This window comes from Scaptodrosophila lebanonensis, unplaced genomic scaffold (assembly GCF_003285725.1).
Source record: "Scaptodrosophila lebanonensis strain 11010-0011.00,11010-0021.00 unplaced genomic scaffold, SlebRS2 tig00000001-arrow-pilon, whole genome shotgun sequence".
Classification (NCBI taxonomy): domain Eukaryota; kingdom Metazoa; phylum Arthropoda; class Insecta; order Diptera; family Drosophilidae; genus Scaptodrosophila; species Scaptodrosophila lebanonensis.
The window spans coordinates 17,684,742-17,704,305 of NW_022060529.1; the positions used below are offsets into that span (position 1 = coordinate 17,684,742).

General features: G+C 37.6%; 5 protein-coding genes across 5 annotated transcripts; 3 read left to right on the plus strand and 2 right to left on the minus strand.

Annotated features, from left to right (window-relative positions):
- The first annotated feature begins 320 nt into the window (after nt 1-320).
- On the plus strand, nt 321-1,459 carry LOC115633688 (endonuclease G, mitochondrial). The gene has a single exon (XM_030531145.1). It carries the CDS (start codon nt 369-371, stop codon nt 1,308-1,310), a length of 942 nt encoding a protein of 313 aa, XP_030387005.1. The 5' UTR covers nt 321-368; the 3' UTR covers nt 1,311-1,459.
- On the minus strand, nt 1,338-3,852 carry LOC115633687 (T-complex protein 1 subunit epsilon). The gene is made up of 4 exons (XM_030531144.1): nt 3,654-3,852; nt 2,217-3,198; nt 1,993-2,147; nt 1,338-1,933 (listed from the first exon to the last, which is right to left on the minus strand). The coding sequence occupies exons 1-4, from the start codon at nt 3,759-3,761 to the stop codon at nt 1,550-1,552; spliced, it is 1,629 nt and encodes a 542-aa protein (XP_030387004.1). The 5' UTR covers nt 3,762-3,852; the 3' UTR covers nt 1,338-1,549.
- A 5,271-nt stretch (nt 3,853-9,123) lies between these two features.
- On the plus strand, nt 9,124-13,701 carry LOC115620027 (ornithine decarboxylase antizyme). Its single transcript, XM_030513130.1, is given in 4 exon segments — nt 9,124-9,521; nt 11,877-12,042; nt 12,044-12,095; nt 12,179-13,701. Coding segments are annotated over 4 exon segments (813 nt in total). The 5' UTR covers nt 9,124-9,450; the 3' UTR covers nt 12,703-13,701.
- LOC115620028 (small nuclear ribonucleoprotein Sm D3) lies at nt 10,608-11,457 on the minus strand. Its single transcript, XM_030513131.1, has 2 exons — nt 10,987-11,457; nt 10,608-10,925 (listed from the first exon to the last, which is right to left on the minus strand). The coding sequence occupies exons 1-2, from the start codon at nt 11,303-11,305 to the stop codon at nt 10,792-10,794; spliced, it is 453 nt and encodes a 150-aa protein (XP_030368991.1). The 5' UTR covers nt 11,306-11,457; the 3' UTR covers nt 10,608-10,791.
- A 3,262-nt stretch (nt 13,702-16,963) lies between the features above and the next one.
- On the plus strand, nt 16,964-17,652 carry LOC115634195 (histidine-rich glycoprotein). The gene is made up of 2 exons (XM_030531783.1): nt 16,964-17,059; nt 17,214-17,652. Exons 1-2 carry the CDS (start codon nt 17,048-17,050, stop codon nt 17,553-17,555), a joined length of 354 nt encoding a protein of 117 aa, XP_030387643.1. The 5' UTR covers nt 16,964-17,047; the 3' UTR covers nt 17,556-17,652.
- The last annotated feature ends 1,912 nt before the right edge of the window (nt 17,653-19,564 follow it).

Genomic DNA, 19,564 nt, shown 5'->3' on the forward strand with positions numbered 1-19,564 from the left:
GGTCGATAGAAATAAAATTTGATTTTAATTATTATTATTACTATTTTGTAATAATAGTTAACTGATTCTCTAAACTTAAGCTCTACATAAATTAACAGCTAAAATAGAAAATAAAACACTTAGATTCTCCACGGGCTTCTAACATAATTGCATTTCTTTTAATTTTAATCTGTTTTGTTATTTTTATCTCACTGTGTTTATAACAGCTGGTAGAGAAACCCTAGACACAAACCATTTAATGCACAATTGTTTCGTTGCTTTGGCAACTCTGCTTAAACAGCTGATTGGCGGTGTGATAACGAATTGTGCAATAGTCAGATTTAAGAGATTAGTTAATTTAAAATAGTTCAATTAAAGTGCAAGCCAAAATGAGTACCTCTAAAATGCGCAACATCCTGACAATCGGCGCAACGGCTATCAGCGCCTTTTACTTGGGCACCTACACTAACCGCCTGCAGAATAAAGACGACGCAACGGAAGAGGGCATATGTCGCTTACCGGGGCTGCCCTTCTTCAGTACGGTTTCAGCAGCGACGCTTGTGCCGGCGACGCCTGCTCCAGGGGAGGTCAACCTTACAGCGACACCTTCACGCATCTCCCAAATCATGAAATATGGCTTTCCAGGCCTCGACCACGTCCGTAGCCATTCGGACTATGTGTTGTCCTATGATCGGCGAAACAGGGTGCCGCACTGGGTGTTCGAGCATATTACAGCAGACTCCGTGGCCAAGAACGATGCTGTTGATCGCTCAAAATGTGATTTTAGAGCGGACGAGAGCATACATCCCTATTTTCGTGCCCAGAACACGGACTATCGCCGCTCCGGCTACGATCGAGGCCACATGGCTGCTGCGGGCAACCATAGACTGCATCAGAAACATTGTGACGATACTTTCCTGCTGTCCAACATGGCTCCACAAGTCGGCCAGGGCTTCAATCGGGACTCTTGGAACAGATTGGAAAGCTATGTACGCAAACTCACACGCACGTATGCGAATGTATATGTCTGCACTGGTCCTTTATATCTGCCACACAAGGAGGATGATGGAAAAATGTACGTCAAATACGAAGTTATTGGCCCCAACACCGTGGCAGTTCCCACACACTTTTACAAAGTTATTGTGAGTGAGGCGGCGGACCAGAAACTGCACATGGAGGCTTATATTATGCCCAACAAGGTTATCAGCGACGACACACCTCTCCAGGTATTCCAAGTACCACCCGAGACAGTTGAGCGTGCTGCGGGACTGCTCTTCTTCGACCAGATGAACAGAAAACAGCTTGTCAGCGTCAACGGCAAGAAAGTCTGATTCCCACCCAAAAAAAAAAAAGAATCGTTTTTAGTAAATGTAAATATGTATTAGACCAAGAGAAACCGTTTAATGGTTTTCACTCCTTGCAGTTTGTTTCTTTTCCAAAGAATCGTTGATCAATTAAATAAACAATTAATACAGATTTAGATGAAGGCGAGTTGCGCATAGTGCGTGTGTAGCGAAGCGAAGGATGTACATATATATTGGTGCGGGGACAAGTGTGGGTGTTTTCGCATTTACATGCTACCGTCGTTCTTGGAGCGCACGTCGTCGATTTTGAGTATCATCTTGACGAGCTGAGTAGCCAGAAGCAGCTGCTGCTTCTTTGAATTCAGCGATTCGACCACATTGTGCTGCTTCATGTCGGATTCTCCAGTTAACATGCAGTCGACACCCAAGGTAGGCTTCTTTTCGGCCACTTGACTTGCCTTCAGCTCCGACAGCGTTTCAATGGGATGAAGACCACTATTCTCAGCCAAAGCCAAAGGTATACTCTCGAGGGCCACAGCGAATGCTCGGAATGCATACTGTTCTAGCGTAGACAGCTGATCCGCTTCCTTTGCCACAGCTAAAGAGCAGCTGATCTCAGCAGCGCCGCCACCGTAGACAATACGCGAATCCTAGACATGTGGACATTGTATTAGAACTTGATAATGTAAACTTGAATTTGTGGACTAACCTTCACCAAAGAGCGCACCACACAGATAGCATCATGTATGGAGCGTTTGGCCTCAGCGATGATCATTGCATTGCCACCACGCAAGAAGATTGTTACGGCCTTTGAGTTTTTGCACTCCTCAATGACCAGCATTTTGTCCTTCGAAGTTCCGAAAGCTGTGGTATATCGAAAATTTAATTAATAATTTCGCGAAATTGTTTTGCTGTCGGGCATTATCCACCTACCCATTTCACGCACCAACCCAGCCGTGCCCAACTTTTCTGGAGTCAATTCCTCGAAGCGGGGAACAATACGGCCGCCGGTGGCAATGGCGATCAGTTCGATTTCGGGGCCACCGACCCAACGCACAGCAGGCAGTTCTTGCTGCAGCAAGAGATGGTTGGCTTCGTCATCAAAGCCCCATTGGCAGATGGCCAAAGTTGCTCCGGCATCCTTCACTTGCTTCACCATCTGGGTAAATTTCTCTTGCTCGTATTCGCGCAGCGCCCGATAATCTTCGGCAGATGTGACATCCAACTTATGCTTGGTCTTGGGCTTTGGGGGCTCAAATGGGCAGGTGAGTATAGCGAGCTTCACATCTTTCAACACCTTAGGCATTTGTGAGTGGCTCATTGTCTTGTCGACGACAACGCCCTTAACCAACATGGAATCTTCCATGCGTCCACCCACTTTGGTCTCGATCTTGATTAGCTCAAAGTTAACGTCCTTCTTCTCAATGTCCGCCACATTTAGCACAGCGTCAACGGCCATCTCAGCCATCTGGCGATGACATTTATTCACAATCTTGCTACCCAGTGTAGTCATAGCAATCTGAATGAGTGGCTCCTTGTTGTTGGGATCAACTGGGAAAGGCTCGGCAATTGAATCCAGTTGTTTGATTGCGCACTGTGCTGCCAATTCAAATCCATCTGCTATACGAATCGGATGAATGCCACGATCAATCAAGCCCTCAGCCTGCTCAAGTAACGCTCCGGCCAGCACTACAACGCCAGTGGTGCCATCACCGATTTCATCGTCCTGCGACTGCGATAGCTGCACCATCAACTTGGCGATCTCGTGTTCGACCTCCATCAGCTTCAGAATGGTGGCGCCGTCATTGGTAACCGTAACATCACCATCCGAACTCACCATAATCTTGTCCAGACCTTTAGGTCCCAGCGATGTTTTTAGCGTCGAGGCAATTTGACGGGCCGCCATTATGTGCGTCTGTAAATAAAATAAAATCAGTCGTTTTCGTACATACATACATACATAAATATAGTTAAAACGCGTGCAGCTTTTTGAATGCGCGTGACTCAGACGTGACGACGCCGCCAGTGTCCAAACATCTGTGCGGCGTGTTAACCTCAAATTTAAAATTGACATCTGGTTGCTTTAGAACTTTAAAAACGAGGGTATTTCGAGTAAAACTATCCATCTTACTTCCTTTGAAAGTGCATTTGTCTGATGGTGCATTGATGCTGCTTAAAATTCTAAAATGTGCATAGTTTGTATGCCGGCTGCAAAGAACATCTGGAACATTCGACAGTCGATGCGTCATTGTTTATGCTACAAAAGTATTTTATTGCACCTTTGTGTGTTCCCTAGCGCCTCAATTAAAACTGGACACCTCCAAAATGTATGTCCTTTTCATTTTTACAAGATATAAGGAGATTTATTACCTTGATGGCATCTGTGCCTGTGATGCGTTTTTGCCGCTCCTGGTCGCGCAATATGATAAAGGGCCGACCATATTCGTCAAACGCGAACGTTCCCGGAAAGCCGCTCATGGTTTTTTATTTAAAAGGGCTGCAGATTTTTACGTATTTTACAGATTAAATTTCGCTTTTCACCGACACAACGAAACGCACAAATGACAACCGATAAACTATAGATGCCAGTCTATCGTATGATTAATCACGACTTCTATGCACCACTAGGGCTGTGTTTTCAATACAACTATCGATAGTCGCACAAATTTTTGGGGGAATAATTTCTGAACAAAATGCCTTATGTATACAAATTGTGCTCTATAAAATATTTCATGAGCTAGAGACGATTTTTTTTTCCATCAGCAGATAAACAACGAATTCTGTACGGAATTCAAAATATTCATCAACAAATAGTTATCGAACCCTCACCCCACGCGCCCACGCCACTGGATAAACATTACGACACTGCTCCCCTCTATAAAAAGGCCAGCTCGTGTCTCATTTTATGTGTGAAAAGTGAACAGAGCGTTTCAGAGTTTTTATAAAGGCTTAACCTCCCATCAAGTTTTTCTTCAACAAAACTTCTTTTTGTTTTTATTTTAATTTGTTCTTTGTGCGTTAATTTGCAACCATTAAGTGTGAAAATGCCATCAAATATGAATAATAAACTGTAAGTAATGGCACCAAGGCGCCATTAGAAGAAAAATAGTGCAAAAATCGATTTTGTAGTGAACAAAAAAAAATAATTGTGAGCAGGTACCGTTGCAATTGGTCCCTTCCAATTGGTGGCATACAAGAAATATATTTTGGTTGTAAATAGTTGTTTAATGGTTTGTAGTGCAATAGTTCTGATGTATTTTACTAACGAAATTCGGTCGGTGGTGGTGTAACATTTTTAAAGTATTTTTATCATATTTTCCAATTAACGGTGTATATGTATGTGTGCATCGCTCGCGCACGCATGTAGCAAAATTCCAGCGAAAAAAAGAATTCATTTCAAATGACGAACAATTCGTAAGTAAAGTAAACGATTAGTTTCAAAAAAGATGCGAATGTGTTTTTTTGAAATTCGATTTTTTACTTTATTTCTTTTTAAACATTGTGTTTTTCTCTTCGTAAATTTTGTTTTTGTTGTTATTGTGATGTAGCTGCAGCCATATTGGCTTTGAGGTTGCCACCCTGTAAAAAGCGAAAATGTAACCCAATTAACGTAAAAGAAGAAAATAAACAATAACTGCAGTAAATTATACTTTTGTAAAGTTGACGATGCGCTAATGCTGTTGTGTGTGTGCTTTTGTTCTAGTTGCTTGTTAACATTTCATGAGCCTGGCAAGCACAACGACATCCATACGCACATACATTTGTACACAAATTGTCTGATTTGACCCCTTCCAATTGGCAATGCATGTGTATGTGTTTTGTCGTATTCTTTATTTATTCAGCATTCCCGCACTTTGCTTCTAAACGTCTTTTTCCAGTGATGTTTTTGATTAACTCTACCTTCAAAAGGCCAGCAAAGCATAACAGCAATTTACTTCTGTATATGCACATATACACGCATACACAAATATTTATATATACATACATACATACATATGCATTCATTTGTAATGTAATTGAAACAAAGCGCCGTCGTGCAGTCGAAAACAAATACAGTTCGAGGTGAAAATTGCGGACTTTCATCGTAACGGGCTTATATACATACATATGTATGTATGTATGTACATACCTACTTACATCATATGAAGGTAAATAAAATGAAATGTTGGGACTATTCCACCCCCCAAAACAGGCCTGTGCGCTTGCCTGCCTGTGTGTGTATATTGCTTGGAAGCTTCTGGACTGTTTGAAACAATTGTCAGATGTCGCTTACGGCACAATTGCACATACATACATATGTATGTATTTAGTACACATTATTAATTGTTACGTTCAGTTTTAAAATGTGACTTTTATTATAGGTATATACATATGTATGTATGTACGTACATATATGTATATGTATATATGTACATTAGTCTCTGCCTTATCTGCTTGTCGTATCCGAATAGTAGTCAAGTCTGGGCTGTTTGTTCTCTGTTATCTCGCTGGCAAAAATAAACAAACAGGTTGTATATACATACATATGTACATATGTGCATATGTATAAGATGTGTTGGTTCTCTGCTGCTCCCCGGCCAAGTTCTTGCAGCCATCTCAGTCCCGTTCGACTAAAATATATAACTTATAAACAACAAGTTATTGTTACTGAGAGCTAAATGGAGGCCGACCGGTTTGTTTGCTGCGCCATTTTATTTTTTTTGCTACTTCTGCTGAGGCTTTTTTACAGTTTTCATATTTGTAAGCCTACGTGACTAACTTCATAGTGCACTGCAATGCTGAAGTGCTACTGATTATGCGGAATTAAGATCGCCAACATCAGCAGATTCATGTGCTCCCCTTTCATTCCTTAATTTTATCATAAACGAATTGTATAGAGTGTAGGCAGTCTGGCTGACAAAGGAGATTGCAGGAACACTCATACATCCATACACATATGCATACAATACTCACAAACACAGAAGAATCGAACAAACAACGGAAAATTCCACTCGTTGTATGGTACACCACTAAATGGGTACACAGATAAATATCCGGGCAGCCATTATTTATTTATTTTTTTCAAATGATATTAGAGATCACTGATTGAGGTTGGGTGTAGCCTTTCACATTATACATGCATATGCACATATACACATACTTGTACATACATATGTAGGCACATAAATGTGCAAATATTGTTTAGCAACTCATTTTATTGACATGTAATTCCTCAAGCGCAATATTATTAATAATAAAAAGTTATAGTTTCATCATGTGGCGATGCTTGAGTGTGTTAGATCTAGATTCATTTAAACCTTATCGCTATCAAATGCGCACAAACTGCTTCTTTTCTGTTTATAGAATTTGTAATCTTATCACAATCATCTTATCGCACCCTATAATTATTACCCTAATATAAAGTGCTTGTGTTTACTTTTGTGTCAGCTTTAAATCCCCAAATTGTTTGCATGTATATACATCCATACATACATACATATACATAAGTAATTTATGTGTATATAATAACCGTATGTACACATGCATGTATGTATTAGCAGAATGTTTACTTATAGCAGAGGTTTTTCAAGACAGATTTTTAAAATGAAACGGGCATCACATGCACAGCAATGTTTACCCACAGATTCATTTTAATGCAGTGAGTTGAAACTCTTATTTGACGTTGTTACACAGATGACCTACATACTTAGGTATTAACACTATTTGTCACTGTAATAGCGTAATTTCCGTTTATTTACTATATCTTATCTAAAACATATACATATGTATGTATGTATGTGCATACAACAACCCTACAATGTATTCACTGTTAGCTTTTCGAAAAGTTCTAGAATTTGACTGTAACTCTGCTTGGAAACAAAGCATCCACAGAATAAATTTGATTAAGGTCAACTACCCAATGTCGGATAGTAGCTACGGCACTTAAAAATTATTCAAGACTTTATTATTCATACGACTTAGGCCTGGTCAAATAGATGCTCTACTTGTGCCTTGTTTCATTTCTGAGGTAATCAACTCTTTTGGAGAGGTGGAAAGTCTGCAATTTCCTACAATTCATGTAACAGAATTGTTTCACTGCTAATAATAATAATAATTTTTAAATTATATTTATTTGTTATATTAATTCGCCAATATATATCTTTTCTGAAGATGACTAGATCCAGTTTCTCTTTATGCTGCTTAAAAATATATATTTATACATATAGTATGTATGTACATATACGTCTTATGGAGTCAATGTTTCATTTAGCGTGTTGCTTACTTTTTATAAAGCAAATGTAACCTATTTAATTTTCGGGTAAGGGGTACAAAGAGAAATATAGTATATTAATATTAAATAATCAAAGAAAACTAAACATTTACGTTTCCTCCTTCCTACATAGCAAATAATTTGTTATTGAACCTAGCCAACACTATCTGAAGTATATTTTTATAGTTATTATTGAAATTTGGAAGTTTGTTATTTCACTCTCTCCATATCTCAAGTGGTCGATAATCAAAAAAGCTCCAATATCATTAAACTGTTGTTTTTATTGTTGTGCGATAAACTAAACAATTGCTCAGACAAGCGTCGCATTTCTTGGTGGTGTTTGTCACGTGAGCTATGCCTATATTTAAATTCAATTAAATCAAATTTAGTTAATGCGTATTCGTTTTTATACATACATCATACATACATATAAAGTTCGCATTACGGGTCGTGTCAATAAACGTGATGGCCTGCCGACGGTTGGTCATAAAATACATACAATTATATTAGTACATATACATACATACATATGTATTTGCATCAATTCTGACGAAATCTGATGGCAAGTGTTACTAATGCCTAATAATTATTGTGTTTATTTTTGGAAAATATAAACGCATGTCCACTCAGACTTCTAAATCATTTTTGTAAAATAATATGTTAACTTATTATCAGGTATGGCACGTGCCCATTTATTTCACATGCGATGATTCCAATTTTTTAAATGCTTGCAATGAACGGAGGAGACTACTAATGGCTTTTGAACACGTAAAAAACACATTTCCCATGATGCCAATTACCGTACCCATGTTGGAGACATTCAAATAATTAAATTTGGTAAACAGAAAGAAAGAAGAGAGGCAGACAAAAGCAAATGTATTGTTTGTATTCAAGTATTTTTAGACTGCTTGGCCAAGCGAAGACGTCAACAAATTTTAATTTGGTTTTTCTATACATGTGTAACCAATTACACATGGTGTACATAGGTATTTAATTATTTGTTGTGAATTAATTTGCCAACAATGTGTCTCGAGTAATTTATTTGCATATCCTGCACACTCACAGTCGTAAATTAAAAAATTATTATTATTCTTTTTTATTTATTATTAATTATATTTTTTATTGAATCAAATTAAGTATTCAATTTGTAAAGCATTTCCGCTTTATTTGATTCCATAACAAATTTAACCAGTCTTATTTGGGAGATGCTTAAAAACAATTTAGTCTTTCGGATACATAATATATACATATTTGATTCAAATTTCATGTTAAGCATTATTAGATGTTTCCTTTTCATGCGACATCCTTGGGTTAGGCCAGTAGGCAGGTAAATAATTATATAATAATTATTATTCAATTAGGCACACAAATAAAAGTAGTAAATTCCTCTAAGAGGCCAACTGTACCTGTTTTATCTCGCACCCGTGTGCCACTATTTAACTACAGCGCATTCATTTATAGGCATGCATATGTTTTTAGTATATCAGACGGAGCAGCAACTAAATCTTTTTTGAATAATGTATACACGTACCTACTTATACATATAAATGACGCAGCCACGAATCGGGCCTTGTCAGTCGCCAGACAAACGCTCAACGCTGTGCCTCGTCGAGAAGCAAAAGCTGAAAATCCAATTTGTTGTAAAAAGCTAAAGTCAACAAAAACACAAACATTGAAAAACGTCTCATCAACGGTATCGATGTGAACTTTTAACCACTAGAAAAGCAAACCCGTAACCGAACTGTGATAACGTAAACAGCAATTGACATACACACCTGAATTTAAAAAGAGAGACAGGCACGTCAAAAGTTGCCGCATAACCTAAGCTGTGATAAATTTGCATACAAAAATAAATTAGTTAACATACGCGTACACATATATAGCCGTGAACTTGAGGTCCCACAAGAGTCTGGAGTCATGAGTGGAATGGCTAATATCCAGCAGCAGCAGTGGGCCGACTCCACCTCCACGCCAGAGGGCCAAGAAGGGTAGGTTTTGATGCAGCACCCCAACCAACCAATCCCACTTGTATGATTCAATTTAGTTGCCTTCATAATCATCATCATAAACGTTGTCATAGCTACACTGAATGTCCATTTAATTGCACACGCCATCGATTAAAATGTTCTTCATTTGTGCCTTGAATAAATTGCATTGCATCGTCTGTTGACGTGGATGTTCAATTGCCCTTCAATAGGCGTAGATTAATAATGCGAGGATGGTTTGGATGTAAGAACGCAGTTCATCATATTTTCTATTTCGTCACGTGACATTGAGAGTGCTGAGCCGGTTCTTGCTTTAGTAGTTTGTGGTCTCAAAAGAATTTTATTTCTCTTCATACATACTACATAAATATGTTTGTATGTATGTGGGCACCCCTCTTTGCCGGCAACGAATTCGTTCTCAATTTTAAATGCTGTGCCAAGTGCGCAGTTTGTTGTTTAATTGACTTAAATAAAGTCTGAAAAAATACGAGCATTTTTAAACATACTATATACTATATGTATACATACATACATACATATTGCGGCAGTCAGACGGTCAACCGGCAAATGATATAGTATTTGACTCAGGGAAATGAGGTCGGCATGTGGTACTCAAAAAAATCTTTTTTTTAATAAATATTTGTGCCGTCTTTTTTAATGTTGTTTACTAATATTGATTGTTTAAATATTGTCAGCCAGATTCAACAGCGAATAAATGAATAAAGAGAGCTGTCCGTCGACAGTCCAGATACCAATTTAATACTGTCATGGAATTGCTCTCTTTGTAGATATTCGGCAATTCGCAACAAACTAAATTGAACCACTAATTCCCAACTAACAAAATAACACAACCAAGTGCTTGTGATCCTGTCTGACCTGTTAATGTCCTTTGTCCCATCTGAATGGCGAATAGCGAAATGAAGAGAGCTATCCGTCGACAGTCCAGTTATTCAGATTTTAATACTGTCATGGAATTGCTCTCTTTGTATAATATTCGAAAAGCGGCCACTTTTTTAGAGTATATTTTGTATAGTAGTGTAAATGGTGTTGGGATCATTACTCAATTTTCTAAATTAAAAAAAAACTTAATTTCATTTCTTATTTCATGGATTTTTCTTCTATAATTCATGTCATAAATTTTCTCTGCTTAGGAAACACTTCACAAAAGTAGATCTTTAACATGGTATGTTTATTCCCGCCCACTAAAATTAATGCCTTAAATAATACAAAAGCGTGGTATGGTGATCCACGTTGCGTCGCCTTATCTGGTACTTCACAAGCCCCCGCGTCCACGTCCGCCTGTGGGTCCACCTTGCCAAGCGCCGCGTCCACTACCACCAGGCCCTCCGGGTGGACCGCCGCGACCACCACTACCAGGTGGGCCGCCGCCTCTTCCTCGCCCGCGTGCTGTAAATGAACGATTTTCAAAATTCCTGTATAATTAAAGTATTTCGTAATAAAAACTCACCCTGTGCGCGGAGTATCGCTGCTTTGCCGCGTCCAGCCGTCCCACCAAGGCCTTTGCCGGTTTGCTTCTTGAACATTGGCGCGTTTTTCAACATGTCCGGCAGTATGAGAAAGCGAATCTTAGAGCCTCGAATGTACACATTCTCCAAATTCGAAGTACGTCCGTCGCGATAGGTCACAGTTATTTGTGTCATTTGGCAATTCATATTATCCTCGGCTTCTATTAGCTTGCCGCGGTACACTTCACCGGTTATAGTTTCACAAGTGATTATATGGCCCTCGGCCTCGTGCAAAACTTTAATTGGTACTCCAATCGACATATTTGGTTGAATTCAGCAGTTTTTCTTTAGTACTTTTAAATAGTTTATTGATTTTACCGCTGTTTTTAATGCCGCAATCTTTTTTCACTCCCTTTCGCACAAACGTTTATGAATGAGTGTGTATGTGTGCGCTTTGACAGTTGCCTCGGACCGCCATGCTGTGGTGAAAAAGTCTGACAGCGCGCATGGTTGTGTTTCAAGCTCATGTTTGCATGCCGAAATTATCGCAGCCATCGTTCTATCGCATTGTTATCGCTGCGCGATTCAACACATTGTTGATAACAACGTTCCAATCTTGTATAAACACTTAAAAAATGTCTGCGTCACTCAAGCGTAGAAGATTAATTTCGTGCTTTGTTTCTGATAAGCATATTTCACGCTATAGCAATCAATTACTTGTCAACTTTTGCACCAGTAGCTCGTGTCAACGCCGCAGCAGCCGCCACCAATTGTCTAGGAAAAATGATTCGGTAATTTTGGAGTACTACAAAATCGACTGGAAATAATGAGGGCTTTTGAAAATATAATGTTGGATAATATTACGTTTAAATGCTTACTTTCTTAATTGCAGCGACCCAATGTTTAGTAGTAGTATCGTTAGAAGAGAGTTTAATGATAGTGGAATTGCTGGATGTGCTGATGGTAAATTCCGCACCATCTCGACTTCGTCTTGCGCCACCAACATGTCAACTGACTCTTACCGCATCTCTCTCGGTGTAGGGCCTCTGTGGTGGTCCTGATGTCCCTGTCCACCACAGAACAGATCACGATAGGGCATCGCTCTTAACGGGTGAGTATGCACAACGAAATCAAATTCCCATGTGCTTTAAGAAAATAACAATTCCAATATTCATTTCAATCGCTACTTTGCAGGCTATAGCCGTAAGTCCTCGGTCGACTCGGCTGGTGGCAGCTTGTTTCACGCCAATTCTGGTTCATCGTCATCATCGTCCTCATCATCGGAATGCTCCGACTCCAATAACGACATCCACTCGTTGTATTCGGAAGACGATTGCCAGGAAGTAGTGCGCCAGATCTTGCAGCATGACCAGCCCGTGCAAATTTCCATCAAATTGCACGTTACCGAAGATCAATACACCAATTGGATGTCGATTTTGAACCCGGTCAACAATATGCTGTATGTCGCCCTTCCCATGGATCTACCACCAGCTGGTTCAAAGCAAACCTTCATCTCATTGTTGGAATTCGCCGAGGACAAGTTGGAAGTAGATGGAATCGTTTTGGCTATGAGCAAGAATCAACCTGATTGCGCTCGTTTGATTGAAGCATTTCTGTTCATGGGATTCGAGCCGCTGTCGAGGAAATCACCAAAGGCACCACCAGCTGCCGCCAATGATAACGAAAACTACTATTTTCTATATACAATCGAGGAGTAAACGGAAACGTTGACAATTGTTGCGCATCACGCAAATTTCAGCAACTGCTAAACTCAATATAAAATCATATTAACTTACAATAATCAATTTATCTGGCATCAATAACAATTTAAAATTTCAATCAGTAGATTATCAAAACAATCGACATATTGACCCCAATGTGTTCAATGAAAGTAAAAGATTTAAACCATAGTTGTCTCATCATATACCAAATTGTTACAAATCTGTGAACGCGCCTTTATTCATGGTAGTTTTTCGATTATGTCGCGTCTATTAAAAAAGAAAAGAGGAAACTTTGCGTTAGCCACGTTAAGAGCAAGCTTAAATTGTCGTATATTATTACACAATCATAATCAAAAAAAATATAAAAAGTAAAAAAAAAATACAAAATCAAAAAAAATTAAAAAAAAAATTATACTTAGTTTAAAACCCAGATTCCATTGAGCTGCAAATGTAACTTTATCTGACATTTTAATCCTAAGATGTCTGCACAAAACGCGGTTAGTGATTGAAAAGCCAGTTGTAGATGCGGTTGTAACTCGATGGAAGAAAGGGGGAAGTTTATTTGTGAATTATTATTTAACAATATTTATGTATTTTCATTGTGTATTTCTTTTTCTTTAATTTTCCACACAAATTTATGTAAATTGTACTTTGTTATTAAATATTTTCCCTTAAGCAAGCTACATTCAAAATCCCAAGATTAAGAACATTTTATATAATTATACAAGTACGAGAATAATATTCGCTAAACACACCTTTTATCTACATACATAATACATACATATAACACATTTATCAAGCAAATACATATACAAAAATAGATCTATAGGAATACGAGTAAATAAACTTTCAAATCAATAGATAACACCAGCAAGCAATAAGAATTAGCCTTTTTCTTTTTATATTGTATGGTTTAAATGTTCATGCAATAAACTATATATACTATATGGGCATTTCCACAGAAAAGTCCACCATGACCGAAAAATTAAAAGTTAACTAACAGTTTTTCTTTACATGCAATATTAAAGAGAAATGTTCAAATTTTATTAAATTAAAGAGTTCAAAGCTCTACCTAGTTGCGATGGCGAAATATAGGCCTACAAAGTTCAAGTTCAGGGTTTTGGTCAGCTTTGCATATTTTAAGAGCATTTTATCTTTACCATTTACGATTGTAAGAGTTATTGTGAAACTGCGCTCTTATTGCAAAATGCTAGCTACAACAACAACAAACCTTGAAACAAATGCAGAAGAGCAAACAAATATCAGTTAACGGTAAATTTTTAGATTTGCTTTTACCCATCTGCTAATGTCACGTAACGTCAGATAAAGGGCATTTATTCTCATTATTCCTACGTTGGTGATCGCAAGTGCGTGAAAATTTGAAATTTAACAAAGCTTAATAAAGTTAATTAATTGTAATAAAAATATCCGAAAGAAAGCAAATAGTTATTTTTATATTGATTTTCAAAAGTGTGTCACGTAACGTCAGATTGTAAGTAATTTCATTGAATGGTATTTTGTTTATTTTCAATTTACTTCCAATTACCGTTAATGCAGATGGAATCATCAATTAAAGGTAAAATTTACGCAAAACGCTATAGGCAAAAAGTAAAATCAGATTTGCTTAAGCTGGAGATAAGCCGTGAAAAGGCAAAGGAAAGAGCATCCAGATTCAGGCAAAAATTATTGGAATCAAACAATAGAAAAGAAAAAGTAAAAGAGAGCAACCGCCAAAGGCAACAACAATTCCGGGAGAAAAAGAAGAATGAAGGTCAAATGAATGTCAGTACGCAAGTCAATCAGCCCTACAGATGCAAACAAACCTTAGGAAAGGCTTTAAATAAAGTGAAAGCTGCTTTGCCGGTAGACCAAGAGAAACGAGCACAGGTCGTTGATATACTTTATAGAAAATATAGAACACGTGCTCCATCACCTTTGCAACTACAGACTAAATCGTCAATACAAGGAAAAGAGCAATTTATTAAAGAATTTTACTTCCGCGACGATATCAGTTTCCAATCTGCTAATCGAAAGGATACATTAATCGTTGAAGGAGAAATAGTGACCAAGCGTTTTATGTTGCTGACAGTTTCTGAAGCGTATGAGATATATAAAAGGGAGAGTAATATTGAGTACGTTAGTAAGTCAAAATTTTATGAATTGCGACCAAAACATGTACAACTTTCATCTAAAATACCACATAACATGTGCGTCTGCAAATACCACGCCAACTTCGCATTTACTTTGCAAAGCAGTGCAGAATTAATAAAATCATTTTCATCAAATTTGGAAACTTTTCTTAAATCTGCCTGTTGCAACATTAAAAACGAAAAATGTATGACGAGTAATTGCAGAAAATGTGTAAAAAATGTGAAAAATGATTTAGTACCTCTCAAATATTTTTCAATAATGGATGAAACCATTAGATGGAAACATTGGCGCAAAGTCGAAGACCGAATTGCTTTGACACATACCGAAGGTTCTCTTTCCGATCTTTTGTTCGAATTAGATGCACAATTGCCCTTTTTTAAACGCCACTTTTTTGTTAAACGTTCCCAACAAAAGTATTTTGAAACAAAAAAAAAACATTTGACCGCAGAAGATCTAGTCCTGCAAATTGATTTTGCAGAGAACTATAGGTTAATATATCAAAATGAAGTACAGAGCGCACACTTCAGTTATCGCCAAGTTACCATTTTTACTTGCGTTGCTTGGTTTATTGGCGAAGTAAAGTCCTATGCCATCATTAGTGACAAGCTCAGCCACAATAAGTACGATGTATGCTGCTTTTTAACAACACTTGTGAATACAATCCAAAAAGAATATGGACAGTTTCAAAATATTTATATTTTTTCAGATGGGTGCACCTCCCAATTTAAAAACAAGTTTATTGCACGAAGTTTGCCTGATTTCGTTTGTGAATTTGGTTGCAAGGTTCTAGAATGGAATTATTTTGCCACTTCTCACGGCAAAGGTGCGGTCGATGGGGTAGGAGCGACAATAAAACGGAAAGTTTGGCATACAACAAAAACTAAAAATATAATTCTTGACGATGCCTATTCCTTTTATAAATGTGCTCAAAGTAACATAATTGGGATTAGATTAATGTACATTTCCTCAGAGCAGGTAGAAAGGTTTTCAACTTTCTTGTTTGAAAAGTGGCAGGAGTTGCCGAACATACCTGGTATACACCAGATTCATTTTATATCTAGCGGCGAAGGCTTGCAAATAAAAGCAGCTGAAACTGCATTTTCAACCACCATTTTTACATTATAATACTTATGTATAATATATATATTCATTCAATCATTTATTCTAATTTCTTTTTCTATTCTAATAATCACATTGAATTACAATAAAAATCATGTTTACCATTTTTACCTCTTATTATGTTCTAGTAATCATTATATAACAATAAAAATCACTTTCTTACAACTAAACTTGCGTTAAATAATGTTTTAAAAACAATCTTAACTACAAATTTACCAAAGGAAATTCTGTCACGTAACGTCAGATAACGTAACGTCAGACGATAATTCCAATTTAAAAAAAAACGAGTACAGATTTTTTAATTATATAACTTGAATAATAAACTTATATTTATTTAAAGCCTTCTGAAAAAAATTCAAGCAAAAAGTCCTTCCCAATTCGCAGAGTTTTGCCATTTTGTAATCCAAGTAAAAACCCACTTCCTTTTTTAGTAACGTAACGTCAGGGCCTATTTTTGCTTATATCTTATAAACTTAAAGGTCAAATGCTATAATTTTTTTACCGCGTATAGTGCTATTAGACTACTACTCAACTATAAAAAAAACTTTTTAAAAATTTCACTTTTTCATTAATTTATTTAATATTTTGTCGTACGAATGTCACATAACGTCAGATTGGAAATGCCCATATATAATATAACGACCAAGTTTTAGTGGTTTTTCTGCTGCATTTTAAAAAGGACGGAGCGGGATGTAAATTGTTGTAGAATAAATTTGGCCCGTGCCGCTCTATCATCACGTGTCATGCTCTCTTGGATCATCCGAGTTCAAGCTGAGCTCAAAGTTATATATGTACATTTATGGTGAAACTATTTCAGGGAAATACATTACATGCCCCAGCTCTTTGGCTTCAATTTACGAGCGATAAAATGCACATATGTGTATTATATAGCCCGGGCTCGGCATCGTCGTCTGTTTGTTCAGTGGCTGTTCAAGTCATATATAAGATAACGATATAACCAGCAGCGGAAGGGTTTCCGAATACAGTCGGCATTTAGTAATTGAAGCGGTTGGACGTCTGTGCAGCAAGATATAACGCAAAACCAGATATCACAATTCCAGAACAACTAACAATGTTGAAGGTGGTAAGTTGAAATGTGGAGTGGAACGCCGCTGTTATCTTATCCGTAGCAGCAATAATAATAGCAACAACTGCAGATAGCAATAGCAACGATTCAATCCTTCCCGCTATAATATCTGCAAATTTAATAGAATGTGCGTATGTAAATTTATTCACAGCTTTTTATATTCACCGCGTTTCTGCTGGCCGTTGTAGTGGCTTCGCATAATCAAGAATTCCAAGGCCACCGCGGCGATAGGCCACACCACAAACGACAAATCATGCAACATGGCTCACATCCTGTCGAGCACGATAAGCAGCACGGTCGGCAGCATGAATATTATAAGCATGGAAGATTGGAAGTCCAGAAGCCTCATCACCACAAGGGCCGCGATGCAAAGAAACATCACAAATCCTCCCACCAGCATCAGCAACATCATGGCAAAAAGCACCAAAATGGACAAGTCCATGAGCGCAAACATCATCAGAAACGCCATACAGGCTCGCTTCTTCGATTCTAAGCGAATTACTCATATAGCCCTAACTCAATAATAAATCTATTGTATTTCCCAAAGTTTATACATAATATTAAATAAGTAACATTTTCGGCGAAATTTACAATCGTTGTTCGTTGCTTTTATGGACCACATTCGCAATCATCGTTAGCCTCCGACCTTTTATGGCGTCGCGTCGGGCAGATGTCGGACTTGTGTGTGGTCGTAAATCCAAATCATAGGTCTAGGTGTAATTACGCGAACGCTTGGCTAACTCTCTGGCTTACTTTTCTTTCTTGCTGTTGTTGTTGGCGGCAAGCCACTTTACGAGTATAATTGTTTCCAGCTTCTCCGAATGTGTTTAACAGTTTTACAATCCGGTTTTTAGTAAGTGCGAGCAAAGAAACAAAATTTAATAACAATATAAAGCGAAATTTTTTTGGCCACCGGTGTTAATTGTTGGGGTCAAAAGCACCTCTGACGTCATCACAAATGAAGCTGAATGAACTTGTGTTGACTGACACAGTTGCCGTTCAAAAGGGTAAAAGCAGGAACGTCTTTTTTGGCGTACTTAAACAAAACATAAGAGCTTCAGTTTCTTCGCTAGACAGCAATAACTTTTTTTTGCCTTAGTGTGTCTAAACTAGCTAGTCTTTTGCATTTGCATTTGGTTACCCATGGTCAAGACTCTTTCTAAGGCATAGGTATGGTAACCAAGAAGAAACCTCGATGATGAGAGAGCATATGATGTAGTAAAGATGGAAACAGAGAGTCGAACGATTCGGATTCGTCTCCCTTCCACTTTTTAGGACAAACGAACAAGTTTTGATATAATTTTAAAGTAAAATAGGTGTGCGTATATTTTATCCTTATTGTATTATTAGTATGGTTACGTTACAATTGTGTTTAATCATTCATCATATATTCTGGATAAGCTTAGCCCCACACAGGATATATTGGACGACGATAATAGCGACCATAGCTGCCATATCCTCCATATCCACCATACCGCCAGCTGCCACCGTAACCTCCAATACCGTATGTGCGTCCGTAGTACAAAGGCAAGGGTGCAGCATAATATCCATAGCCAATAGAATCAGCAGTCTCTAGGTCAGCTCCACTTTCTGCCACAGTTTCCGGCGACGAAACATTCTATTTTACAACATACATATGTATGAATGTTATTTGTGTAGTTGTCAGAAAATATATATTGGTTCTTACCTCCGCAGGGACGGGATCAGCTTGTGCTATTGCCAGGAATAGAATCAGCACGCTTAGGCACACAAATAATAACTAATTAAAAAAAAGGTAATCCTTTTATTTACAGATTTTGATGAATTTACCGCAAAAATACCTTGTCCATGGCGAATAAATTGTATGAATGATCTCACAATATTTTTTCCTGCGTCAAATTAACACCTTTGAGGGTTCTTGTTAGAAACGCTGTTGTTGATAAACTGCGATCTGGATCAACTGTCCCACATCTTTTATAGTCGCGATTTCAAACATAAGCCAATGAGATTGATTTTGCACATGATCATTGATAAGTCAAATATTAATCTGTAAAAGTCATTAGCATTAGCCCTGAAAATGTTTGTATTGAATATCAGGCAATGTATATTGTCTTATAATTATAATTTAGCGTACCTTTATGGACTGCCGATATCGGTTACAATACACGTATATGTACAATAACAATATTTTTACAAATGTACAATGATGTCTATAGACGCTTCCGACATGTTGCCATCCGTCTAGCTAGTGGTCTCAAGACCTAACAAATTTTAACTAATCCAATAAGGAGTATGCAATTGTGCATCAAGACAAGATAAATGCATCGCCAATATTCAGCTTCTAGAAAGAAAAAACCTGGGAAATCTTAAGGAATGCTTATGATGGAAGATTTAGAAGCAAAAAGCATGAAAGAATACGATAACAAGCGAAGTCTGGAATTTCACTTAATAAGTTTCTGTTGTTTTCATACTACGAACACAAGTCACATGAACAGTGTATAGAAATGTAATTGAATAAGGATT